At 42.8% G+C, this 27,486-nt stretch overlaps 1 protein-coding gene across 1 annotated transcript; it reads left to right on the forward strand.

Annotated features, from left to right (window-relative positions):
* TMED7 (transmembrane p24 trafficking protein 7) lies at positions 1 to 24,411 on the forward strand. Its single transcript, XM_077462248.1, has 4 exons — positions 1 to 154; positions 3,642 to 3,850; positions 19,534 to 19,779; positions 22,566 to 24,411. Exons 2-4 carry the CDS (start codon positions 3,683 to 3,685, stop codon positions 22,800 to 22,802), a joined length of 651 nt encoding a protein of 216 aa, XP_077318374.1. The 5' UTR covers positions 1 to 154; positions 3,642 to 3,682; the 3' UTR covers positions 22,803 to 24,411.
* The last annotated feature ends 3,075 nt before the right edge of the window (positions 24,412 to 27,486 follow it).

The raw sequence follows: 27,486 nt of genomic DNA on the forward strand, positions 1-27,486 counted from the left end.
CTCCTGTCTGACCAACACGTATGCACTGAGCGAGAGCGCTTCCGGGTCAGAGAGAGCCGGTTTCCGCTTCCAAGACTCCATCGCCCCAGTCACTCTCCTCCTCTGCCACGCTTACAGGACGTTCCCAGACTGAGTATATCCGGGACGGTACCGGGTGAGTGACACCGGGGGGTGAGCTGTGATCGAATTATACTACAGGGGTATAGGGGGCTCCTAGCATAGTGCAGGGCAAGTGTATAGGACACAGGGCTGTACATGGGGGGAGGGGGGTACATTCAGGGCTGTGCAGGATTACTATGGGGGAAGATGCTGGTCAGTGCCATGTTTGGTGTGGGTGGTGTGCATTGATGATGGTATTGGGTCGTTGTCACTCCATGTCACCACCTCAGCCTATTGTAGCTCTGATCAGCCATTTTATTTAGTCTCCTCCACCCTCTTTGTTCTGCTCCCATTCATTGATCCTGTGTAGGCTATAGGTGTCATGGATACAGGTTGCTGTGACTAGTTCTAGCAGATCATCTGCAGCATACTGTCCTCGATTCTCTATATTGATGACTTTTGTATAGTAAAGTGTATTTTTATTAATTTTTTTTTATAAACAAACATGCCCAGAAGTAGGGGGCTCATGAAACAAATAATATTGGTTTGGGAATTTGCAATTTGCACCTTTTAGGCCCCCAGAACACAGGACCATTCAGGTGCATGGTGCCCAAGAGGGGACAGGTGCACTGTGGCCAGGGGGGGCAGGTGCACGGTGGCCGGGGGGGGGGGGGGGGGACAGGTGCATCGTCTAGCTGTCAGAGTCTATGGCAGACTGCAGTTGAATGCTGTGCTGAGTGGTACTTGTGTTGTGGGCCATGCTTGTCCCTGAACAGACATAGTGGTACAATGTCCAGCCGCAGTCTGCCAGCAACGGTGCTGGACGATGCACCTGTCCCTCCCGCACTGCGCCTGAATGGCCCTGTGTGTGCAAAGAGTCTTATTTGTAAGGATTCAGGTCTTATTCACACAAGCGCTGAAGCCTGTAGACCATGAAGAGGCCAACTTGTTTATATGGCTGAAGCCACCAGGTGCTGCATGCAGACAGTCCATGTTGGGTGAGGTTCACATCTCTGCGTTATGTGCGTTTGCGTAGACACAGCAGTCCGTTCATTTGAATTGGCTGCTGTACCTGTGGGGAAAAGGTACCCAACCCTTCTCCCAAAACACACTCACACAAAACAACGTGATGCTGTGACACAATGTGGTTTGTGCACCAGAAAATATACTGCATTTTCTAAAATGTGAGGGAGGCACCCCTGCTCGTCTGGCACATTTGCGCAAAGGTGCGCAAACGCATGAGATTTACACGTCCTCCTGCAGATTATATATATATATATATATATATATATATATATATATATATATATATATATATATATATATAATCTCTATCTATCTAGGCTGACCGTATGGGGATGGAGCGGCTGCACAGACAGTTGCTCATCCTAATTTGACAGACACACAGCGGTTAAGTGGCCCCCTACACACGTTGTCTGTCTGCATTGGTCAAAAATTAGATAAGGTCGTACTATATAACCTTAGTAAATGAAAAGTTGATTGTATGGTCAAATCATAATGTGTATGGTGACCATCGTTACAAAAATTGTGCAGGCGCATTTCTTTGTATACTGAGTCAAATGGACAGCTTAATAAAAAATAAATGGGTTATCTTAGCACAACATGCCACACACAAACAGTACATGCTTTCTAGAATGCGGTTGGCTTTATAGGCCCTAATACAGAAGGATTTGTTAATCTGAACTGGCACGTGTAACATTTTATCTTTTTCTTAGACCAGGGTTATAATAGGCATAACTTTTCATTCAGTAAAATTGTAGGAGTAATGCTGGTGACACAGTACCATCTGTCTGTAGAATCTCCTTTAGGGCCATTCACACCAGATACATTGGGTTGAGCTGGGCAGCCTTGTCCAACACATAAACAAGGCAGTTCATACTGCCGTGCCTTGCCCTAAAAAAATACGGCAAGGCAGTCCTTCTTCCCCTTTTTTTTTTTCCCCAGTGCAGCCAATAGAACTGGATGTCACTTTGTGACATTTCAAGAAGGTTTTAACAAAAAAAAAAAAAAAAAAAAGACAATGGCTACTTTGCAATGGTCTGTTTACAATGCATCAGCAGAGCTGCCTTTACATCGCATACCAGTACGGGTTGCAGGAAAGAAAATCAATTCCCCCATCAGCATCGTCCCGCTGAGCCATTGTGTTCTGCCAGCAGGGGGGCCGACCTCGTCGAGAGAACATAGGGATTACTGCTAGCGGCTATAATAGCCGCTAGCAATAATTGCATGTAAAATCCGAAAAGCTGGTTGCACCCAAGTTGATAAGTTGATCAACTTGGGTACATTCAACCTGCCCATACATTGTTTGAATTGAGATTCAACCGATCTATGGTTAGCTTTAGATTTACTAAAAACTGCTGTTAAACAGCTTACCTGACTAGATATACAATAAAGAGTTTATAACCCTTGCGCTCTATAGTTTTGGGATCATCCAATAGAAGATCATACAGATATTTAATGTGTGTATCCATCTGAAGACTGCAGTTTCTCATGGTATAACAGTACATCTTCCTAGGAGTTACCATGCTGTGATTAGTGATGTTTTTCTGCCAGCAGGCCCATAGTTTTCCTGTTAAATCTTTGGAGTAGATGTCTTTGGCTTGATAGTGACTGTTGTGATGGAGACACACTTGTGTGAACAATATTGAAGAGCATCAGTCACAAAGAAAAATAATTTGTGAATCATCAGATGCTTGTCGCCATCCATTATCTTCAAGGCTGTAAGCTAATTCCAAACATTGTTGAAATCAAGTTAAACTACCCTATCAGGTAAAACTGCCTTAAAACTAATATTCGGCCATAGAGAAGAAGGTAGCATTCATCTGCTGATGGTCAGGTTCTGTGATTGCCCCGGGCCACTAGAGTCCTGAGCTGATGGCAAATGGCCCTAGGTCACTAGAGTCCTGAGCTCACAAATGGCACTTTTTGGGGTCGATTTACTAAAACTGGAGAGTTGTGCTGTGCATTGCAGCCAATCGGCTTCTAAATTCAGCTTGATCAGTTAGGCTTTGACCAAAACTTGGAAGCTGATTGGTTTCTGTGCAAAGCGGCACCAGATTTTACACTCTCCAGTTTTAGTAAATCAATTCCTCTGTGTGGATGTACATGATTCAGTAGAGCACAATCTCACTGAGATCATGGTATACTGTAAAGTGGGGTTGATTTGACTTAAATCACTAGTAAAAAGGCTTGATTTAAGTCATAATTTTTAAAAAGCAACTGTCATTTCTGTCCCACAGCAGCTCCTCCTCTAACCTGCTGTTGATTCACCGACAGTCCCATTCGCTTTAATGGGACGGCTGGTGATGTGACACAGCAAGGTGAGGGAAGTGGCGGCAGCCGGTGAGTGTATCTGAAATGACAGGTGCTCTTTAAATGTAAGGACTCATTCTTACTGGTATTTAGAATCTTTAATATTTCCAAACAAAATTAAGGTAAGGCATAACATTTTAGTATTTCTATCATGAATCATGCTAATAATTGAGAAACCGACTTACTGTTTTGTATTCTTTCTTTTGCAGAAGGAGATTGTTGTTGTGGTAGTGGCCAGTAAAACCTGAAGATGCTGCGTTGTTTGTACAAATCCAGTTGGAGGTCTTTGCTGTCATTACTTCTGCTTGCTCTGGGATGTGCCACTGCATCAGAAATCACCTTTGAACTGCCTGATAATGCCAAGCAGTGCTTCTATGAAGATATTACTCAGGGAACCAAGTGTACACTAGAGTTTCAGGTAGGAAGACTTCAAAATTCTTTTTTTTTTTTTTTTTTTTTACCTGTTATGATTAAAAAACAGATTTAAAAGACATCTCCCAGTCTTTTAAGCCTAAGTTCACCTTTTGGAACATGTTACATGTTCCACACGTATTTAGCATAACGTGTTCCAGCTGCTGCCACCAGTCCCCCCTGATCTCTCCCTCAGTGTGACAGTGGGCAGGGAATCTTCCCCCACACAGCCGCATCATTCATTCACAGTTTTCTGTGAATGAGTGAACTACAAGTACCGCCAGTCAACGCAGCTTGTAGTTCTGAATAAATTGTGAGGGTGCTCATGACGTTTAGTTTATTATTCACACGCCCTGCAGCTTTCAATAGACGGCCTTTTTTGAAAGTATAGGAAAAAAGCTGCAGAGTTTGCCTGCAGAAGCCTGACACTGCACTTCTGGTCCAACTGATCATGAGTGCAAGGCTTTCTAGGCTCCTGCATAAAAAAATAATAAATGCACAGTTTTTTTTTTTTGCATAAATGGCTGTATTTATATATATTTTCTTTTTTCTGGAAAGTTGAACTTATTCTTAAATTGTTATGGTCAAGTGTCCTATAGGCAGTGGTAATCTACTACATAGAGGCTCCAATTACTTTTGCCCTGAATTGTCTTAGTACAGGTTTGCTTTGATAGCTCACCTTCATGTTGCTGATACTTCTCTTCCCTGCACTCCTCTGGTAAACAGAAGTCATCTGAAATACCCAGTATGTTCAGATATGAGGTAGCATGTGATTTCCCCTCCTTCTGTGATGTATCACTGGGTGCCTGAGTGGACAGTTGTAAGGTTTGAATGCTGTCAAGTGGGGGTGTGCAGACGATCTTTTACCTTGAGTAGCCTCCAGCCGGTACTAGCACAGGGCTTTTTCTGGAAGCTAAAGTGTGCAAATATTGCAATGGGAAAGCATGGGAAGCTCAAACTCAGCAAGGAAGGTAATCTGCCAGAAAGTGTTTCTGCTATGTTTTGTCAGAATTTTATAGCTGATCGATGCTTCACCTGAATTATTAATGGATAATGAAACATGCTCTCTTTTCCATTTAGTAGGAGGAAGTACAATGGATATAAAAAGTCTACACGCCCCTGTTAAAATGTCAGGTTTCTGTGATGTAAAAAAAATTAGACATAAATCATTTCAGAACTCTTTTCACTTTTTAATGTGACCTATAATCTGTACTACAGAATTGAAAAACAAACTGAAATCGTTTGGGGGGGGTTGAAATAATGTGGTTGCAGAAGTGTGCACACACTCTTATAACTAGGGATGTAGCTGTGTCAGAACTAAGTAATCACATTCAAACTCGTGTTAAATAGCAGTCAGTACACCTGCCATCATTTAAAGTGCCTCGGATTAACCCCAAATAGCCATGGTCCTCAAAGGGCTTCCAAAGCATCAGAGGGATCTCATTGTTAAAGGGTACAAAAAAAAATTCCAAGGCATTAGATATACCATGGAACACAGTGAAGACAGCCATCATCAAGTGGAGAAAATATGGCACAACAGTGACATTACCAAGAACTGGACATCCCTCCAAAACTGATGAAAAGACAAGAAAACTGGTCGGGGAGGCTGCCAAGAGGCCCACAGCATCATTAAAGGAGCTGCAGGAATATCTGGCAAGTACTGGCTGTGTGGTACATGTGACAACAATCTCCTGTATTCTTCATATGTCTGGACTATGGGGTAGAGTGGGAAGATGGAAGCCTTTTTTCTTATGAAGAAAAACATCAAAGCTTGGCAAAATTTTGCAAAAACACATCTGAAGTCTCCCAAAAGCATGTGGGGAAAATGTGTTATTGTCTGATGAAACCAAAGTTGAACATTTTGGCCAGAATTCCAAAAGATATGTTTGGTGCAAAAACAACACTGTGCATCACCAAAAGATCATCATGCTTTGGGGCTGTTTTTCTTCAGCTGCAACATGGGCCTTAGTCGAGGTAGAGGGAATTATGAACAGTTCCAAATACCAGTCAATGTTGGCACAAAACCTTCAGGCTTCTGCTAGAAAGCTGAGCATGAAGAGGAACTTAATCTTTCAGCATTACAACAACCCAAAGTATACATCCAAATCGACAAGGGAATGGCTTCACCAGAAGAAGATTCAAGTTTTGAAATGGCCCAGACCTGAATCCCATTGAAAATCTGTGGGGTGATCTGAAGAGGGCTGTCCCTAGGAGATGCTCTCGCAATCTGACAGATTTGGAGTATTTTTGCCAAGAAGAGTGGGCAAATATTGCCAAGTCGATGTGCCATGCTGATAGACTCATACCCACAAAGACTGAGTGCTGTAAAAAAATTAAAAGGTGCTTCAACAAAGTGTTAGTTTAACCACTTACCACTGACGGTACACACATATGCGGCATTGGCATTAAGGGGTTCTAGCGGGATGATGCAGGCATCTTCCCGGTACTGATTTTTAGAGCTGCCTCCCCACCCCCATTTCGCTGCTATTCCCTGGCCTCCCGTCCCACCGGGAGATCCAAGCAACGATCTGGCACTTCCCCTGGCTAAAGCGAGACTGTAAGGTAGCTGGAAACGGCTTCCTTCCAGTCTCCTTTGTATTAAAACGGAAGTGACGTCACATCGTCCCTTCCTGTTTACTCAGCGGCCAGTGGCGGTTGTTTAAAAAAATAAAATAAAAACCAGTATTCAGAATCGCTGTTTTTGTCGTTCTGAATACTTTGAAGTGCAAAGGAGGGATTTGGAGTCTTTTTTTTTTTTTTTTTTTTTTTTTTTTTAGACTCTCAATCTCTCCATAAAGAGTACCTGTCACCACCTATTACTGTCACAAGGGATGTTGTTTGTTTATATTCCTTGTGACAGCAATACAGGTAATCAAATGTACTTTTATTTTATTTTTTTCAAGTGACAATGTAAAAAAATAAGAAAAAGAAGTTGCGCCCGCATATTTAAACAGTGTTCAAATCACACATGTGAGGTATCGCTGCGGTTGGCAGAGCGAGAGCAATAATTCTATCTCTAGACTTCCTCTGTAACTGTGTCCTGGTAACTGTTATTTGTTTTTTAAAGCGCCGCCAATGGAGATTTTTAGTAACTCGCGCATGAAACTCACATTTAAGCAGCGTTTTCATTTACAGACGTTTTTTATTTTAACCAAAAAATAATAATTTTTTTTCAAACGCTTCTAGACGCAAACGCGGCTAAATGGCTGTTTTTAGATGCCGGTTTCTACCTGTCAAGTAAAAAATGTTCAGGAGAGGTTGAACAACGTCCCGTGTGTATGAAGCCTAACAGCGGTGCCTTTTAGTTCTGGTCAAATGACATATAACCTGTGACATTTAGTTCACTGGTAATGGTATATGCAGTAAATATCATTATATTAGTCTGTTTCACATTAACCTGTATAGTACCCAGCACCTAGTGTGAGCCCAGTCCGTAATAGCACCATCTTCTGCCTGTTGGCTGGTTATAGGAAGAATTGACATTATGCTGCTGCCTCCGCGGCCAAGATCGGTGAATATTGAATATGAATCCATTATTTTGTACAGATGATTTGATCAGTTTTACTGCCTTAGTAATCACTACAGCCATTTGATCAGAGGGAAAACCTGAAAACATGGCCTTTTGAGAACCATTGCACTAGAGATTTGTAAGTTCTAGTTCTTTACATCAGTTCTTTAAAATATATATATATATATATATATATATATATATATATATATATATATATATATATATATATATATATATATATATATATATATATATATATATATATATATATATATATATATATATAAAAATTTCCCAAGTGTTCTTCCAGGACAGCCCTTGAGAGATGGAGCTCCTCCCATCGACACAGGAAACACATTGCCACAGTTCAAAAGGCGGTCCCTCAGGTCCCTGGTCAGTCATTTGTGTTTCCTCCGTCGGAGGAACATGTTGCCAGGAACCTGGAGGCCCCTCTCAGGGGCTGCCTGAGAACCTGCAAGCCTAAGGGACCGGGTCCTGGTTTATGGCTGCAGTTTGGGTCCATACCTTTTTTTCTTTGGCTCGGGTACCGTCCAGCTGAACCGGAGCAGACCCGTTACCCTCCTCCTTCCAGTGCCGAGGTGGCCAGGGGCAGAATGACGCCGGTTTCCCCCAGGAGTGGTGAGTGGAACCTTCCATCTTCCCTCCTCGTTGCAGGGGGTCGGAGACGCCGAGCGTTCACTTCCGGCGGAACCGCGTCATCACTGCGTGCCGAGACTTCCGGTTCCGGGTCTCTAAGGGTACAAGGAGGAGAGGGAGAGCCAGCGCTGTGCCTGTAAAGCCCGACCAGCATCCAGCTATACCGGATTAGCGGCGGGATTCGGAGCGTCAGAGGGGGACCATGGAGGCTATTCCCCAGGATACTCCGGCGGAGACAGGCACCAGCCAAACCCAGGTAGGCTGCTGGGCATGCTATTACTCTGGTGGAGTGGTGGTGTTTGTAGGCTGGGCCCTGTAGTACCCCACGGTGGCGGTTTACTCACAGTGAGGTTGTTTGTTAGTGGTGATTCTAAGAGGGACATGGTGCTGACGCTAAGAAATCCTTTGTCTTCTTATTTTCAGGCTAAAGAGATGCCAAGGGAAGACAAGACAGGCCGCAAAAAGTGTCCTAATTGTGGGAATAGGTTGTCCTCTGGCTCTAACAAAGCCCTATGCAAGCAATGCATTGCAAGCTTGCTTAAATCTGAGGCAGATTCCCCTTTAGCAAAGTTTTTGGGCTCCTTTAAAGAGGAAATGGCGTCGACCTTTAAGTCCCTCCGGGAGTTAATCACTGACGTGGGATCAGCTGCAGCTGCCTCCACGAGTAAAACAACTATAATCTCATCCTCACCATGCCTTACAACACCCAGCTCAGGGGAGCCCCGTATGGTCAGGGAGCCTAGCCCCACGTTGATTAGCCCCGAATCCTCTGACACTGACTCGGGTCAGGAAGAGGATCAAGCAGCATCTAAAGCCTCAAAATATAGATTATCTCTCGAGGAAGTAGATGAGCTAATGGGGGCTATCTATGATACGCTGGAAATTGAGGAGGAAGAAACTCAGTTATCCAGACATGATCAAATGTATGAGGCTCTGGGGAAAAAGAAAGCAAGGGTTTTTCCTATACATAAGGTGCTTTCTGACCTTGTCCTTAAGGAGTGGTCTGAACCAGACAAGAAGGTTTTCTTTCCTAAATCCCTTAAGAGAAGGTTCCCTTTTGATGAGAGCCCAGAGGCGGTCTGGAATAAAAATCCAAAACTAGACGCCCCTCTGTCCAAAATCTCAAAGCAGGCTGATCTGGCCTTTGAGGATATGGGCCACCTGAAAGATCCCATGGACAGGAGAACAGACATTGTCTTAAAGAGGGCCTGGGATGCCTCTATGGCAGGCTTAAAACCAGCTCTAGCCACTTCCTGTGTAGCTAGAAACCTGGAGTTCTGGTTATCGCAACTACAAGAACACTTAAAGGCAGGCACTCCTAGGGGGGAGCTTTTGAAATCTTTCCCTATGCTTTTTAAGGCCACCAGTTTCATCTCTGACGCCTCCACGGACTCCGTTAAATTTACGGCTAAATCTGCAGCACTTTCAGTGGCAGCAAGGAGGTCAGTATGGATGAAAACCTGGGGGGGAGACACGGCGTCTAAAACCCGCCTGTGCAGCGTCCCTTTTACAGGAGACTTAGTCTTCGGGCCTGAATTAGACTCCGCCTTAGAAAGGACGGCGGACAAAAAGAAAACCTTTCCTGCAAAAAAGAAAAATTTTCAAAGAAAAATTTTTCGTCCCTTTAAGGAACCCTCTAAATCAGAGAAGAGTTCAACCCCCAAAAAACATTGGTCGGGACATAAAGGGAAAGGAAAAGGGGGCATACTGTTTAGCCGCCCCAATCAGGATCCCAAACCCCAGTGACGTCAGGGTTCCTGTGGGAGGAAGATTAAGCAAATTTCTTCCTCAATGGGAAGAGACAACCTCGAACGAGTTTGTCTTAAACATAATAAAAAGGGGTCATGCGCTGGAATTTCACAGCAACCCTCCTTCCAAGTTTCTGGTGACAAAGCTTCCAAGTCACTCAGAAAAGGCCAGGGCCTTACCTTTACTAATAGGGGAAATGGTAGATCAAGAAGTATTGACACCAGTCCCTATTCAGGAACAAGGGGACGGTTTTTACTCGCACATCTTTGTGGTAAGAAAACCGTCAGGGAGATTCAGACTAATTATGAACCTCCGTCCACTGAATCGCTCCATCCGTTACAAGAGATTTCGGATGGAGTCCATTTATTCCATAAAGAATCTCCTGCAGAAAGAGACATTTATGGCAACCCTGGACCTAAGGGATGCTTATCTGCACATTCCAATAAGGGAGGAATGCCAGAAATTCCTTCGGATGGCAGTGCAGATAGACACAAAGGTTTACCACTTTCAGTGCAGAGCACTTCCCTTCGGTCTATCATCCTCTCCGAGAATCTTTACCAAGGTTCTCGGAGAGGCTTTAGTTCCTCTGAGGCTTCAATCAGTCTCAATTATCCCCTACCTAGACGATCTGCTCCTAACAGCCCACTCAGAGAGTCGTCTTTCTCAGGACCTAGAATTGACTCAACTCAGTCTGAGTCGATTAGGGTGGATTGTCAGTCAGGAGAAATCCAAGACAACCCCAACACAGGAGATCCTGTATCTGGGGTACTGGATCAAGTCTGTAGATCAGAAAATTATACTGCCGGAAGAAAAGATTTTGAATCTGTGGCAGAGAATATCTTTTCTTCAATGCAGCCCCAAGTGTACGGTGAGGGAAGTAATGTCGGTCTTAGGTCTTATGACGGCAGCCATTCCAGCCGTACAATGGGCCAGGTTCCATCAAAGAGAACTTCAGGGTTTTCTGTTAGAACAATTAAAAGGCAGAGATCTGGAGGAGGAGGTATCGATCCCCTCAAGGGTAAAACGCTCCCTCTGGTGGTGGAAGGACAGGGAGAACCTAAACAAAGGGGTTCATTGGGTCCTTCCTATCACTTCAACACTAACAACGGATGCGAGCAGTTGGGGCTGGGGAGCCCACCTAGGCTCAAGCTGGGTCCAGGACAAGTGGACCCCGGAGGAGAAATGTTTCTCTTCCAATTGGAAAGAACTAACAGCAATCCTGAGAGCTGTTCTAGCTTTCCACCCCGCAATACAGGGTCACCATCTACAAGTCCGTTCAGACAATACGACGGCTGTAGCATACATAAACAAACAAGGAGGAACCAGAAGTCCTCGTTTGATGTTGGTAGCCAGACGCATTCTCCAGTGGGCAGAAGCCAATCTGGAATCCATTTCTGCAGTTCACCTGAAAGGGGAGTTGAACAACAAGGCGGACTTCTTGAGTCGACAGAGGATTTCGAACCAAGAATGGTCCTTACACCCAGAGGCATTCAATCTCATAACAGCTCACTGGGGAGAACCAGAGGTAGACCTTTTTGCGAGCAGGAAAAATGCAAAGGTTCCCAATTTTTTCTCGCTAAACCCAGGAGATCAACCCCTGGCGGTAGATGCCTTGCAAACTCCATGGACTTTCAGTCTGGCGTATGCATTTCCCCCTCTTCATCTCATTCCGAGGGTCCTAGCAAGATTCCTCAAGGAAAAAACCTGTTTGATTCTAGTAGCACCTTTTTGGCCCAGGAGACCGTGGTTCACAACGTTGCTACAATTGACAGACTGTCCGCCTCTAAGACTTCCCTACAGACAGGACCTCCTGTCGCAGGGACCTCTTTACCATCCGCAGGTCGCCACACTGAAGCTGTCAGCGTGGTTACTGAGGAGGAAATCTTAAGGAGTAAGGGCCTGTCAGACGAGGTAATTGCGACCTTACTACAGAGTCGCAAACCAGTCATGAGAGCTATTTACAAAAAAGTCTGGAAAAAATTCAATAGCTGGCTGAATGGCCGGGACATAAATACGGCTAATATTCTACAGTTTTTACAGGAAGGTGTAAACAAGGGTTTAACCCTAAGTACTATTAAAGTACAGATAGCTGCCTTAAGTGTATACCTAGATGAACGCTTACAGGAAAATCCTTTTGTCGCTAGATTCTGTAAGGCAGTCGCTAGACGCAAGCCAGTCAGAATCACAAAAGTCCCATCCTGGGATTTAGCAGTTGTGCTAAAAGCTTTCTTGGGGTCACCCTTTGAGCCTATCTCAGAGGCCTCCCTAAGGCTTATTACCTTTAAGACAGTTCTCCTGGTGGCAATCACTTCAGCCCGTAGGGTCAGTGAAATCCAAGCACTTTCCATCAGGGAACCATTCCTACAGATCCTAGAAGACAGAGTCATTCTAAAGACAGACCCTGGGTTCTTACCAAAGGTAGCATCTAGCTTCCATAGGTCCCAAGATATTGTCCTCCCTTCATTTTGTCAAAATGCAGCAAATGAGAAAGAGGAACGTTTTCATTTATTGGATGTGAGGAGGTGTATTCTAGAATATCTTAAAATAACAAATCCATTCAGAATCTCAGACTCCCTTTTTGTCCTTTTTTCCGGACAGCGTAGGGGACAGAAAGCTTCAAAAGTAACCATAGCTAGATGGATTAGGCTAGCTATAGCAGAGGGGTATAAGGCCTTGAATAGAGATCCTCCTGAGGGTGTTAAAGCTCACTCAACAAGAGCGTTGTCTGCATCCTGGGCAGAAAGAGCTGGTGCCACCCCGGAGCAGGTATGTAAAGCAGCCACATGGTCAAGCTTTTCCACCTTTACAAGGCATTACCGACTGGACTTAATGTCTAGTCAGGATCAGGCCTTTGGGAGGAAAGTCCTCCAGGCCGTGGTCCCCCCCTAATCTGGTAAGTACTTGGGGATCCTCTCAAGGGCTGTCCTGGAAGAACACTTGGGAAAACTGGAGTTAGTACTTACCGGTAACTCCTTTTCCGGTGGTCTTCCAGGACAGCACGATCCCACCCTTTATTTGATTGTAGTGATGTACTAATGTTATTACCTGTTATGGTTTATATGTTTTTCAGTTCCATCCTTCGGTTCTTGGTGAATGACTGACCAGGGACCTGAGGGACCGCCTTTTGAACTGTGGCAATGTGTTTCCTGTGTCGATGGGAGGAGCTCCATCTCTCAAGGGCTGTCCTGGAAGACCACCGGAAAAGGAGTTACCGGTAAGTACTAACTCCAGTTTTTAGTGCCTTGCGAAAGTATTCGGGCCCCCTTGAACATTTCAGGCTTCAAACATAAAGATATATAAAATTTTATATTTTTTTTGTGAAGAATCACCAACAAGTGGGACACAATTGTGAAGTGGAACGAAATCTATTGGATATTTTAAACTTTTTTTTAGCAAATTAAAAACTGAAAAGTGGTGCGTGCAAAATTATTCGGCCCCTTTACTTTCAGTGCAGCAAACTCACTCCAGAAGTTCAGCGAGGATCTCTGAATGATCCAATGTTGTCCTAAATGACTGATGGTGATAAATAGAATCCACCTGTGTGTAATCAAGTCTCTGTATAAATGCACCTGCTCTGTGATAGTCTAAGCTTTCTGTTGAAAGCGCGGAGAGCATCATGAAGACCAAGGAACACACCAGGCAGGTCCGTAATACTGTTGTGGAGAAGTTTAAAGACGGATTTGGATACAAAAAGATTTCCCAAGCTTTAAACATCCCAAGGAGCACTGTGCAAGCGATCATTTTGAAATGGAAGGAGTATCAGACCACTGCAAATCTACCAAGACCTGGCCGTCCCTCTAAACTTTCAGCTCAGACAAGGAGAAGACTGATCAGAGATGCAGCCAAGAGGCCCATGATCACTCTGGATGAACTGCAGAGAACTACAGCTGAGGTGGGAGAGTCTGTCCATAGGACAACAATCAGTCATACACTGCACAAATCTGGCCTTTATGGAAGAGTGGCAAGAAGAAAGCCATTTCTCAAAGATATCCATAAAAAGTCTCATCTAAAGTTTGCCACAAGCCACCTGGGAGACACACCAAACATGTGGAAGAAGGTGCTCTGGTCAGATGAAACCAAAATCAAACTTTTTGCCCACTATGCAAAAAGATATGTTTGGCGTAAAAGCAACACAGCTCATCACCCTCAACACACCATCCCCACTGTCAAACATGGTGGTGGCAGCATCATGGTTTGGGCCTGCTTTTCTTCAGCAGGGACAGGGAAGATGGTTAAAATTGAGGGGAAGATGGATGCAGCCAAATACAGGACCATTCTGGATGAAAACCCAAACATACAGCAAAATCTACAAAGGAATGGTTCACAAATAAACGTATCCAGGTGTTAGAATGGCCAAGCCAAAGTCCAGACCTGAATCCAATCGAAAATCTGTGGAAAGAGCTGAAAACTGCTGTTGACAAACGCTCTCCATCCAACCTCACTGAGCTCGAGCTGTTTTGCAAGGAAGAATGGGCAAGAATTTCAGTCTCTCGATGTGCAAAACTGATAGAGACATACCCCAAGCGACTTGCAGCTGTAATCGCAGCAAAAGGTGTCTCTACAAAGTATTAACGCAAGGGGGCCGAATAATTTTGCACGCCCCACTTTTCATTTTTTTATTAGTTAAAAAAGTTTCAAAAATCCAATAGATTTCATTCCACTTCACAATTGTGTCCCACTTGTTGGTGATTCTTCACAAAAAATGAAAATTTTATATCTTTATGTTTGAAGCCTGAAATGTGGCAAAAGGTTGAAAAGTTCAAGGGGGCCGAATACTTTCGCAAGGCACTGTGTATGTATATATGTATGTATGTATGTATATTTTTTTTAATATACCATGTGGCATGTTAGCTTGTGTCTGTCATTCTAAAGTTGTCGGCATTGTATATTCTCCCAGACTTTCTTTGGTTTGCACCGAGCTGTTTGTTTCATTCAGCGTGATCGAAGACGCATGATTATTCTTTGTATGTCGTGTTATCCAGGGGCAGGAAACACAACAAAACTACCACAGAGTAAATATAACCAGTGTTGGAAAGCACACAATTACAGTAGTTTAAAAAGCACATTTAGTTCTTTAAGAGGCCGTGGTGTAGAAAGCGGTGCCCTTCTATGACCAGTAATACTTTTATTGATGTGAGTGTAATATTTTTTCCTCCCAAAGCTGCTTGTTATATGATTGGGCTGTTAGACCCAATATATGGTCGGTTAGGTTGGCAATCTTGTGACAAAACCAGGCTATTGACGTTTTATGACCTTTTTCTGGTAGTTCTTAGTGGGGGATTTGAGTGGATCACTATCCGCATTCTAGGTTAGTCCACACACATTGATGTGTATTTATGGTCCATTTATGAAATGCAGACCTGCAGTGGGGAGCTGGCAGTTTTTCAGTTTTAACACAGCAAAGAGGACCCTGTAGGCATGACCCTAGCTCTTTGGGGTTTTTTTTTTTTTTTTTTTTTGGCTATTCGAATTGCGTAGGAATATTTTGTTGTCCATACATGGACCAATTATTAGTACATTAGGTCCTACAAATGTTGATTTATGGGATATTTTTTACAGCTCCGCTGATCTATTTGCCTTTCAATCACCTGGCTTGCATGTTAGCTTAGTTTTACTGAACACACACTCTAATTTGCTTCATTTGATGGGCTGGTGTGTTTTTTTTATTTTGTTCCCCTCTCATCGCACAGTAATGGTTTTAAAGCCAACCTGTCAAACTGGTTATGGCAGACTATTACAAAGCTGTTCTTTACTATTCATGTTTGCTAATGTCTGCACTTAACAAAGTAGTACAGGGTTCTTTTCCAAACAGCACTACGTGTTGTTTTTTTTTTTTTCTTTAATGAGGTAGGTGGGGGCGGCATCACCATTATCATTTCACCTGTGGTCAATATGCCAAAATCTTTCATTTAGGCCCCTTTCACACATGCGGACAGTGTGTCTGTATTTCATCCATCCGTTGAAATATGGTCATACATGCATTCCTATAGAATAGCGGGTGTCTGCGGATGAACATCCGCAGACACGCGCTATCGTCCGCCTCCGCTATTGTCCGATTCTGCAGACGGAGGAAAATCCTATTTTTCTATCCGTCTGCAGAGCGGAGCGGATAAACACGGACATTGACATTGTCCGTGTTCATCCAATCCCCCATAGAGGAGAGCGGAGAGCTGACAGGGCAGTCCCTGCACAGTGTGCTGGGACCGCCCTGTTATCCGCCGGCTCAGCGGGGACAATGGAGCGATCCCTGCTGAGCAAGCGGATCATTACTGATCCGTCCCGTGTGAAAGGGGCCTAACTGTTTTTATACAGTGTGTCCGTTGTTTTTTTTTTTTTTTTGCTGGTTGTGTCTTTACTGAGGAGATTAACTCGCTTATATTTTTCCTGGTGAGTATTGCCACCGGAGTAGACAGTGCTGGGAAATCCAACATTTAATAGTTGTCAGTGGAACAGGAAAAGAGGACATTTTTCATTGGGAGCATTCGTTCTGGTGATAACTGTCCAAATTGTATTTCCTCTCCCTTTGGAGGGATTTCCACTTACCTCTTGTGGAATAGCAAGTAAAGAGTAAGCCAGACAGTGCTTTATGTGGCAGAGCTGTGTAAATCTCTGGACCGGATGAACAAACAAATCTTTTGTCAGGTAAAACCCCTCCCTTCGGTGTAATTATCTATTTGCCTAGAGCTCAGCTTTCAGTCACTGAAAAGCTTGACTAAACTGATAAAGTTGAATATAGAAAATTTCTGCCATAGTGTGTTTGCATTTCAGCTATAAGGTGTGAGATTATCTTATCATACATTCCAGGACCAGCCTAGTTTGTCAACAACCGCTTAGTACTTTCACTGTTTGGTAATCCACTTTTTAACATTTTTTATCTACTGCTAAATATAAATGATTCATCCCCTTTTTCTTTTTGCTATGTTCCGCAGCAATATAACTTTTATTTATTTTTTTTATTTTTTTTCCAGATTGTAGTGCTGTAAATGATTGTAAATTAAAGCTTGGGCAATAATAAAAATAATGGGCACAAGGGATGGCACTTACATGAGTACTGTTCTTTGCTGATTTACTGTTCTAAAAGCAAGAACGTTTTATACCTTAATGTATTCCTGCAGTACTAGTAGCGCCCCCTCACCCTCCTAAGGACTTACCTTATCAATCTAGAGCTGTGCCCGTCTGTAGCAGTACTGGTCTCTCTCCTCTCAGTGCATAGAGGGAGCAGTTGGCTCCTGCTGCTGTCAATTAAACTCTGAGGAGGGGCCAGGGGCAGTAACCCGCAGGTGTGCCCCCATAGCAAGTGGCTTTCTATTGGGGATCAACCAATATCATTTTTTTCGGTGCCAATACATAGTTCTATAGTAGGTGAGGGTGAAAAAAAAAGACGCAAGTCCAACCTATGTGTGTGATTAGTCAGTATTACATTGTACATCCCTGTATGCTGCGGTCATTCAGGTGCTTATCTAATAGTTTTTTTAAACTGTCGATGCCCCCTGCTGAGACCACCTCCTGGCTGCTCTTACAGTAAAGAACCCTCTACTTAGTTTATGGTTAAATATCTTTTCTTATTTTAATGATTGGCCACATGTCTTATTAAACTCTCTTCCGCAAAAAAGTTTTATCCCTATTGTGTGGTCACCAGTATGGTAATTTAAATCATATCCCCTCTCAAGCGTCTCTTCTCCAGAGAGAATACGTTCAGTGCTCGCAACCTTTCTTCGTAACTTAAATCCTCCAGACCCTTTATTAGCTTTGTTGCCCTTTTTTGTACTCGTTCCATTTCCAGTACATCCTTTCTGAGGACTGGTGCCCAGAACTAGACAGCATATTCCAGGTGCGGCTGGACCAGAGTCTTGTAGAGCGGCAGAATTATCGCTTTATCCCTGTGGTTCCCTTTTTTTAAATGCGCGCCAATATTATATTATGTTTGCTTTGTTAGCAGTAGCTTGGCATTGCATGCATTTGCTGAGCCTATCATCTATTGGGACCCCCAGGTCCTTTTCCATCCTTGATTCCCCCCAGAGGTCCCCCCCCCCCCCCCCGTGTATAGATTGCCTTCATATTTTTGCCACCCAAATGCATTATTTTACACTTTTCTACATTAAACCTCAGTTGCCATGTAGTTGCCCATCCCATGAATCTGTTCATCTCTTCTTGCAAGCTTTCCACATCCTGTGGAGAAGTTATCGCCCTGCTTAGCTAGCTTAGTATTGTCCGCAAATACAGAGATTGAACTGTTTACCCCATCCTCCAGGTCGTTTATAAATGAATTTAAATAGGATTGGTCCTAGCACACAACCCTGTGGAACCCCACTTCCCACCCCTGACCATTCCGAGTACTCCCCATTTATCACCACCCTCTGTACTCACCCTTGTAGCCAGTTTTCATGTACTCGCCCTATGGTCCATGCCAACGGACCTTATTTTGTACAGTAAACGTTTATGGGGAACTGCGTCAAGTGCTTTTGCAAAATCCAGATACACCCCGTCTATGGGCCTTCCTTTATCTAGATGGCAGTTCACTTCCTTGTATAAGGTTTAGTAGATTGGTTTGGCAAGAATGATTCTTAGTGAATCCATGCTGATTACTGCTAATGATACAGTTTTAATTACTAAAATCTTCTATATAATCCCTTATCCCCTTCAAGAGCTTGCATACTCTTGATGTTAGGCTAACTGTCTGTAATTCCCAAGGTTGTATTTTGAGCCCTTTTTAAATCTTGGTGCTACATTGGCTTTTCTCCAGTCAGTAGACTGTCAGTAAAAATTAGGAACAATGGTCTGGCAATTACTTGACTGAGTTCCCTAAGTACCCTCAGATGCAAGCCATCCGGTCCCGGCGATACGATACCGATATTTCGGCCACCTCTCAGGCTGCTGGCTGATATTGCGTGCTGCTTTTCTGTACATTTTATATATTATTGTCACAAGGAATAGTAAAGTTTAGTATAGTAAAAATATTAGTAAACATCCCTTGTGGCTGTAATAGGCAGTGGCAGGTACTCTTTATGGAGGTTTTAGGGATCTATAAGACCCCAAACCCCCCTCCTCTGCACTTGAAAGTATTCAAAATGTCAAGATCATCTTTTTTAAATACTTTATTTAAACTGGCGCCATTAAGATAGATCTGAGACCCGAATGAAACATCGGCTTTGTTCGGGTCTGCAGCCAGTCAGCAGACGTACTGGCTGGTTGCTCGGGCCTCCCGGTGGGACGAGAGCATCGGTTGTTGTTGCGATAAAGAAGGCTGTCCACTCTAAAAAAAAAAAACAGTACCGGGGGATGCCTGCAGCTGCATATCGGTAACGTTTGTGCGCGATACTTCAAAAATATATCAGCCGCCAATAATCGGTCAATCGCTACTTGCTATGGGAGCAAATGGGGGAGACCCCACAAAAGGAGGTCCGTGGCTGCTTTGTGCAATACCATTGAACATCGCAGGTAAGTATAACATGTTTATTGCTTAGAAAACATTAAGCCTTCAAAATCACTTTAAATAACCTTATAGAAGTTAAAAAAAAGAACTTTTCACTAAAAGTGCATTTTGGGGGGGGGGGGTTGGGGTGTTTAAGACCAGGTATTTCAGTGCAACTGCTGCCATTAAACTGTTTTTTTTTTTATCCCGGAAGGGTTTCAAACTGATTTCAATTGCAAATGTCATACACCTCATAAAATGCTCTATTTGTCTATTACCATGGGCCCTTAATGTTGTGGACCTGTTGTGAACTCTTAGTGTCTTTCTGACTTTTTTTTTTTTTTCTTACATTTTATATCAGGTGATTACAGGTGGTCATTATGATGTGGATTGCCGGCTGGAAGACCCTGATGGCATAGTGTTGTACAAGGAGATGAAGAAGCAATACGACAGCTTCACCTTCACAGCCACACGCAATGGAACATACAAGTTCTGTTTCAGCAATGAGTTTTCCACGTTCACCCACAAGACCGTCTACTTTGATTTCCAAGTTGGAGAAGATCCTCCACTGTTCCCCAGTGAGAACAGAGCTACTGCACTGACTCAGGTAGAGAATGAATGGCTTCTAAGAATAATATGCTGCTTTTAAAAAAAAAAGTCAACTTTTAAAGCATTGGCTTACTTAAAAATATAAAAACATCAGCACAAGGGACAATGCTGATCTTCAGTGAGATTAGTCCCTTGTGCTACTGTGCCCTCCTTTCACTGAAATCTCCTTCCTCCGATGTCCCCACCCCTGCTGCTGTAATTCTCTGTTGCAGCAAGGGTTAATAGAACTGGGAGCTGTGATGGGCACAAAACAAGAGTGCCTGTCAATGCCTGCCCAGCTGCACCATTCATAGAAGCTGTTACTACAGCGGCTTCTATGATTGGAGCAGCTGGACAGAAAGGTAGGCTTAGTCGGCTTCTTAGTTCTATTAACCCCTGTTGCATCAGAAGGTTTGCAAGGGCATCAGAGAAGGTAGATTTCGGCAAAAAGACAGTGACAGGGAGCATTGGTCCCTTCCCTTGTGCTGATTTTTATTTATTTTTTAGATAAAATTATTATAAGTTGTGTAGGCACAGAAAATCTGTACATATGTAATGTCAATATTGTATTATTTTTGTTCATGGCAGAAAGACAAACATTAGTATTTGGGCTATTCCGCTTTTTGCGCTGTATTTATTTTAATTTTTTTTATTTTTAGCTGTAGATGTAAAGGGTCTGTTACTACATAATGGCAAAGACCTGTCTTTTTTTCCCGATCTGTAAATTGACAGTGGCAGGGATGTGCCATATTGTTAGGCCAGTTATAGGTCTGCAAGGGCCCTCAGGCTTTGAATGTTCTCCCAGATAGTGGCCTATCATCAGCTTATTTAAAAGACATGGCATCACTGTGTGAGATAATTTTGAATTGGGATCCTAGTGAATAAGCTAGTTATGAGCTACCATGTTTGCTTTGTGCTGACAGACTAACCTTTTATGTGGGTATGCTTAACATATTTTTCTTTTACATAATGTAACTCCTGTAATGTTAAAAGATGGGAAACTTTAAAGGGTATCTAAACGCAAAAACAAAATGTAGTATAATGCAGCTTGCCACGCTAGATGTGGTGGCTACTTTAGTTCAATTGATCTAGCAAGACACTCGCTCCTTGGTGTATTTGGCAATAATGTGGGACCACTGCTGTCAGTATAGTCCCCACTGTGGGGCAAGGTGATAATGAAATGATTTTCTGAATGCTGTAGAACAAGGGTGTCCAACCGTTTTGACCTTCCTGAGCCACATTGGAAGAAAAATTTGTCTTGGGTTGCACATAAAATACATTAACTATAAGCCCTTGTACACACGGTCGGAGATTCCGACAACCAAATCCGTCGGATTTTGTCCGACGGATCTTGTCCGAAACTGTTGCATACACACGGTCGGACAAAGTTGTCGGAAAATCCGATCTTTCAGAACTTGGTGATGTAATTTCGTTACGATGGGACTACGCTCAGGCTAGTAGCCAATAGCTTTGATGTAGGAATTTGATCTGAGCATGCGTGGCACTTTGTCCGATCGGAATTCTCTACACACGATCGGAGTATGTCCAATTGGAGCATTTTGGCGGAAAATATTTCTGGCAAGTTGGAAAATTTGGTCTGATGGAAACAGTCCGATGCAGACCACACACAGTCAGAATATCCGCCAAAACGCTCCGATCGGACACATTCCGTCGGATTCTCCGATCGTGTGTACAAGGGCTAAGGATAGCTCATGAGCAGTTCCTCCTGTGGCTCTCGGCATGTAGGAGTGGCCACTGGGCTTATTCACTATGACAGGTCACTGGCAACCACACCTATTCGTGGCACTCTACATAACCAGCGATTATCTGCGGTGATTGCTGCTGGATGCAAACAAAGTGCATCCAGAAGTGCTAACCACAGGCAATCGCAGGCTGTGTAGGGAGCTGTTATTAGGTGCGGCAGCTGGCAAATTGTCATAGTGGAAAGGGCCAGCATCTGCACCTACCCGAGTGCCGCAGGAGGAACGGCCACTACAGTTTGCACCGACTCTAATTGCTGATGTGATTGTAGCCTATGTATTTGCTGTGTGGGTCTTTGAGGGGGTGCAATTAAAATCCATGTAGCATTTGTTTACCTGCTGTCCAGTGCTATTGCAAACATGGCAACCCCGGCAGCCCTTCAGGCGTGCGTTTTGCCTGGCTTGTAAATCTAGGCTGCCATGGCTGCTATGTTTGCATGGCATCCCTGGTGTCCCTACAGACATGCTAGCATGATTAATCGTTAAGAATCATTATTGCAATCCCCCCCCCCCCCGCAATCTTGACAAAGTATTTTCCTCATTCTCTGCTGAAGCCAACAGCTGTCAAAAAAACAAAACGGAGAGACCCTAGAGAAAAACCGCAGAGACCCTAGAGAATAAAAATGGTTGTTGTAATATTTTATGCCACACTCTATTTACGCAGCAGTCTTGCAAGTTAAATTTTTTGGGGGAAAAAAATACACAATTAAAAAAAAAAAAAAAGCCCAATGTTTTTGTGAAAGGTGATGTTACGCTGCGAGAAGCCTGAGAAAAGCGCGATCTTCTAAGTAAGAAAATTATCATTTTGGCCAGAATCTTGCAGCTCTAAGACATGCATGAGGCAAGCTTGTCTGTGTGAGCTGCTATGCTTGCACAGCATCCCTCCAGACAGTCACGGGCCACATGCTAAACTCTCTGGGGCTTCGGTTTACTGTATAACCTTGCTTATTTGTGTATTTTTTGTGTGTTGTTTTTTTTTTTTTCTTGTATTTTGGATTTTGGACTCCATTCTAAGATTCTTAATATTTATACTTCTTTCATACAGATGGAATCTGCATGCGTATCAATCCATGAAGCCCTGAAGTCAGTCATTGACTACCAAACACACTTCCGTTTAAGGGAGGCACAAGGACGCAGCAGAGCAGAAGATCTTAATACAAGAGTAGCTTATTGGTCTATAGGAGAGGCTATCATTCTTCTAGTTGTAAGCATTGGACAGGTATTCCTGCTCAAAAGTTTCTTCTCAGATAAAAGAACCACCACAACCCGCGTTGGATCATAACCTGTGTTTCGCAGGATGCTTGATGATTTTCATGACACACTGTTTGCCCAAATGCAAATTTTGTTTATTTTTCCCTATTACCTGTAGGTAAAAAAAACTGTATATATTGGTAAAGCTATGTTTTACTTTTTAAACTCCGGTTAAAAAAAAAAAGTGTACAATAAATGTATCTGGAGTTTTGGGGATGAAATGGTTTTGTTTTAAAGAAAATGTGGGCAATTTGGGATTGTCGGGATAATTTGGATATGATGTCAGCCATTTGCTGGTAACGGATTTCCTTAAAGATGATTGTGTTCCCTATACTTTAATTTGAAAAGTCTTTCAATAGTACCACTAGCACTCTTTACCCAGGATGCTCTGGAACTATAGAAGGAGTGTAATGCAGAAAGCCAGCCAGTGCTGCCTGGATAACCATACATTCGTAGTTACAATTTCAAGTTTTGTTTATTTTTGTTGGTCCTGGTATGGGAGCAAAGATTACACACACTTTTGTATCAGTATACAGTCCCTGTGGACTTCAGTAATGGCTGCACTATAAAAAAAAGTGTGTTCTGAAATAAAAGTAGTATTAACTGTATATTTTTTACTTTTTGCCATGTATTTTACCTTTACAAAAATATGGCATTCAGCTTGCACTTTTAGTAAACTGATTTCTTTAATTTTTTTCTGATCTCAGTTGAAGGAAAATTCTTTTAAATGGCTTTCAGCTGAAGCGGTTGAGCCCCCTGTGCTGTATAATGCCCTGCCCTATAGTCCCATATGCTTTCATATTAAAATATGGGGTACGTTGTCCTGCAGGTCTTTCTGCCTGGATGTCTAGTCGACTTCCACAGGTCCAATAGAGGCAGTGGTATGTTAAAAATAAGACCCAGAAGTACTTGGGGCAAGACTAAATTTGTTTTGTCTTTTTTTTTGCTAAAAAACTATTCAAAGCAATACACCAGGATTTTCTGTTTTCACTAAGAAACTGGCAAAGCACTAATTTATAGCTGTTGGGTAGAGTCACTCATTAACCTTGTGATTCAATTGTTGGGTGTTTTCTTTGTATAACGTTTTCTACACACCTTGGCAGCTTTAGGTGAAGGGCCGTCATGTTAGCACTTGAAGAATGGGAACTCGCGCCACTGGCTGCTACTAAAGGTGGGAAGTGGATTGTTGACTAATCTTCATTTAGCGATGACATTGACAAGTAGTTTGGAGCCACCAGCCAGTTTCAGAGCATTCCAATCCTTGTTTTCAGCTAGGGTTTATTCAAAAGCTTTTCAAGTGCATAAAAGATTACTATTCATTTGAGAATATGATATATGAATTGCAGTGCTGTTTCACATCACATAAGGCATATATTTTTGATGCTCAGTAAAACCGTCAAAAAGCATTCCATTCATTATGAATGAGTTTGTATCAATGTAAAAGTATAGAAATAATTTTATTCTAATTATTTTGCCTATGTAATGTTTTTTGTTCTTATTTTTGTTTTTGAATTTTGAGAAATGGGGAAAGAGGGTGTATTTCCTGTGTAGGGTGGGATTTCCAAGCAACCCTGAATTTTACACTCAATTCCCTCACAGGATAGAAATAAAAAAAGAAAATGATTAAAAACAGTGTAAAACTGTCTTATTGGTTTTATTTTAAACTGCTGTGTTCAGTGGATTTTGTATACATGGCACCATATAGACTCTACAAACACAAAAGGTCTAGTATATTATAGTGATCGATGCACAGCAAACAAAGTTTCAGCTTTGTGGTCTCTTATTCATCCATGTTGTTATATGTGTTTGACTTATTTAAAGTAAACCCTTACATATATCCAGTAAAGTGACTAGTCTCAGGTTATACACAGATGAAACCAATCATCCTGCATAAGTTATACCTGTTTATCTGCAGTGTTTCTTCTAGACAGCCACCTAAAGTGCACAGTTTACACAGCATTTCTCAGCTCCAGCAGGCTGAGGGTGGATATCTGATATCACACACTGCACAGCTAAGTGTAATTTGAGACCTTAGTGGAGGGAATGGACACATCCCCTTTCTACACAGTCCCATAGGGAAACATAAACAGCTGTGGCTGTAAATCACTTGCTGTGTTCTTGAAGGGGGAGGGGCCCTCTCCTGGGATTGCTTGGTGTCCACATAGGCTGTCACAAATGACTGGCGCAGAGAAACCAGAGAGAAGATATAAATCACACTCAGTGCTTTGGATTGAGGCTAGTACACCTTATAGGCGTGTATGCTTTGCTCATTTTTCCAACCACTTTGATATAGCTGTTAAAGTGAACGTGGACTAAGCAAAATCCCCCATCACACCACATGCTTGCTGTGCTTGTTGTCTGAGTGACCAGTCACCCGGCCCAAGCACTGTTCTATGGGAAGCTTCTCCTAGCTCTGAAAAGTACAGCAGCCAACAGAGTGGAGGGGAATTTGGGAAAGGTAAGTGTAGTCTGCTGTCAAGCAAGCTGGTTTCTTTGCCTTGTCTGAAAAAAATACAGAATAGGTGCTTACTTTTGCGGGAAGATGTTTAAATCACTGCTGTTTAAATCACTGCTGTTTGAGACACGTGGGGTTCCCCTCGTGAATTTGAAAGAGCAGTGTGGTTTCCTGTGCATGGAAACACATGGTGCCAAAGCACCATGCGACTTCCCAGCGGACCCAGGCTCGGATATTTTCCCTGCTTTTACTGCAGGTGCAGCAGCCTATTCAGTCATTCACTCTGCCTGTGCCGCAGGGAAATGCATAGATGTGAACCTGGGATTTTTTACTTTGAATTGAAATGACCCATCGTTTTTTCCTGCCCTCTCCCCCTAGTGTTATAACAAGAATGTTATGTAATGTCACCTGCTGAACGTGAAAGAGAATATTCCAGAGAAATAATATTGCAAGACATGGTTCAACTAATAATCAGCTGTTTTCTGAGGATGCTTTAATATATTTTTTTCCTATAACATAAACCGTTTTAGGAAAAGCTTATTTTATTACATTTGTTGCTGTTCGTCTTTGTTTATTTGCCTAAGGTGATGGGTTTGATGCTTTCCTAAAATAAAATATTCTGCTTCCACTTATTTTGTAGATAGTATTGGGTCATGTGTACAAAGTATGCAACAAATTCATTCTTTTGCAAGCCATCTTTGATGACTGAGCACAGGCAGCTGAGAAGGCTGCTCCTAATTTTGGGGAATCTCCGATGTCATGAAGCATCTGAATTTTGTGTTTTGAGTGTTCTTTTTTTTTTTTTTTTTTTTTTTCCGTGCCCAGTATGCACGTAGAGTTGGTTGGTTATATTCATTGATGTCTTCTCCAGTAGTATTACCAGGCTACGGGGGATATGCAGCCTAAATGGTGATGTCTAGAGGTGTTTGCATGTACATTTAAATACTGTATTTTGCAGCCCCATGGCAGATCTTTACATTTTTAGAGCCATTGCTATAAATTTAACAAAATAGATTGCTTCAAATTGGATAACCAGCTGCACACATTAGCAAAACCATTGGGTATTTGACCACTGAAAACTCTTACAACCACCATTTTAAAGGATAACTTCACCTTTTCAAAAAATAATAATAAACATCTTTTTGCAGGTAAAAAAATGTGCATTTATTATTAAAAAAAAAAATTATTGGAGTCTGCAAAGCATTGAACCCACGATCAACAGATTGTGGGTGCTATGAATGAATGAAATACTTGTATAGCGCACAATGCGAACTGAATCACCTCTATGCAGGGCTCTTGCAGACTGTGTGTAAGCTGTGAGCTTGTACCTTGTACAAGCATTCAGTTACACACTGACAAGAACTTTCGATTAGCTACCACAACGCTCAATGGACAGAATACCGTGAATGAGTGATATGGCTGGGTGGGCAGAGCCCTGCGTGGCCGCATCTCTCCTGAATTGTGGCAGCAGACACAGGGAGAAGATGCCCGATCTGCTGTCGCAGCAGGGATCAGGGGCAGCTGCAGCATTACATGTTACACCCTGAATACAGGTGTAACATGTTATAAAGGTAAACATATCCTTTAAAGGTGATTGTTCTCTTCTAAAATAATGGCTTTTTGGGGGTTTTTTCCCAGACCTCTACAACTGTAGACCTCTGTCAAACTGTATGTATGATTCTTTTTTGCTTTAGTCCATACAAATCTGCGTTATGTGGTTTAATATATTAGGATCTGTTTTATGGTAGCTGTGCGCACATTTTTTTTTTTTTTTTGTCCAATGTAAATTATCTGTTGAGCATATCTGATGCGAATAATCTTGGTAAGAGAATTATAGAAAATAAAGTTAATTGGCTAAATATAACATTTTAGAAAAGTCACTGTAGGTAGTGAACGTTTCTGCTGATTTCACTCAGATAAGGCCAAACACTAAGACCCCTTTCACACCAGGGCCTTTTGCAGGCGCTATAGCGTTAGAAATAGCGCCTGCCATCCGCCCTAAAAAAGCTGCACCATTGTCTGTAGTGTGAAAGCCCGAGGGCTTTCACACTACATCGGTGCGCTGGCAGGACGTCAGGGAAAAGTCCTGCCAGCAGTTTCTTTGGAGCGGTGAAGGAGCGCTGTGTTTACCGCTCCTCCACCGCTGCTCCCCATTGAAATCAATGGGGCAGCGCTGTAATACCGCCAGCAAAACGCTGCTATTGCGGCGTATTGCCGGTGGTTTTAACCCTTTCTCGGCCTCTAGCAGGGGGTAAAAGCG

Source organism: Lithobates pipiens, unplaced genomic scaffold, assembly GCF_037356315.1.
Source record: "Lithobates pipiens isolate NorthernLeopardFrog02 unplaced genomic scaffold, aLitPip1_a1.2 Scaffold_3, whole genome shotgun sequence".
In the NCBI taxonomy this organism is placed as follows: Eukaryota; Metazoa; Chordata; class Amphibia; order Anura; family Ranidae; genus Lithobates; species Lithobates pipiens.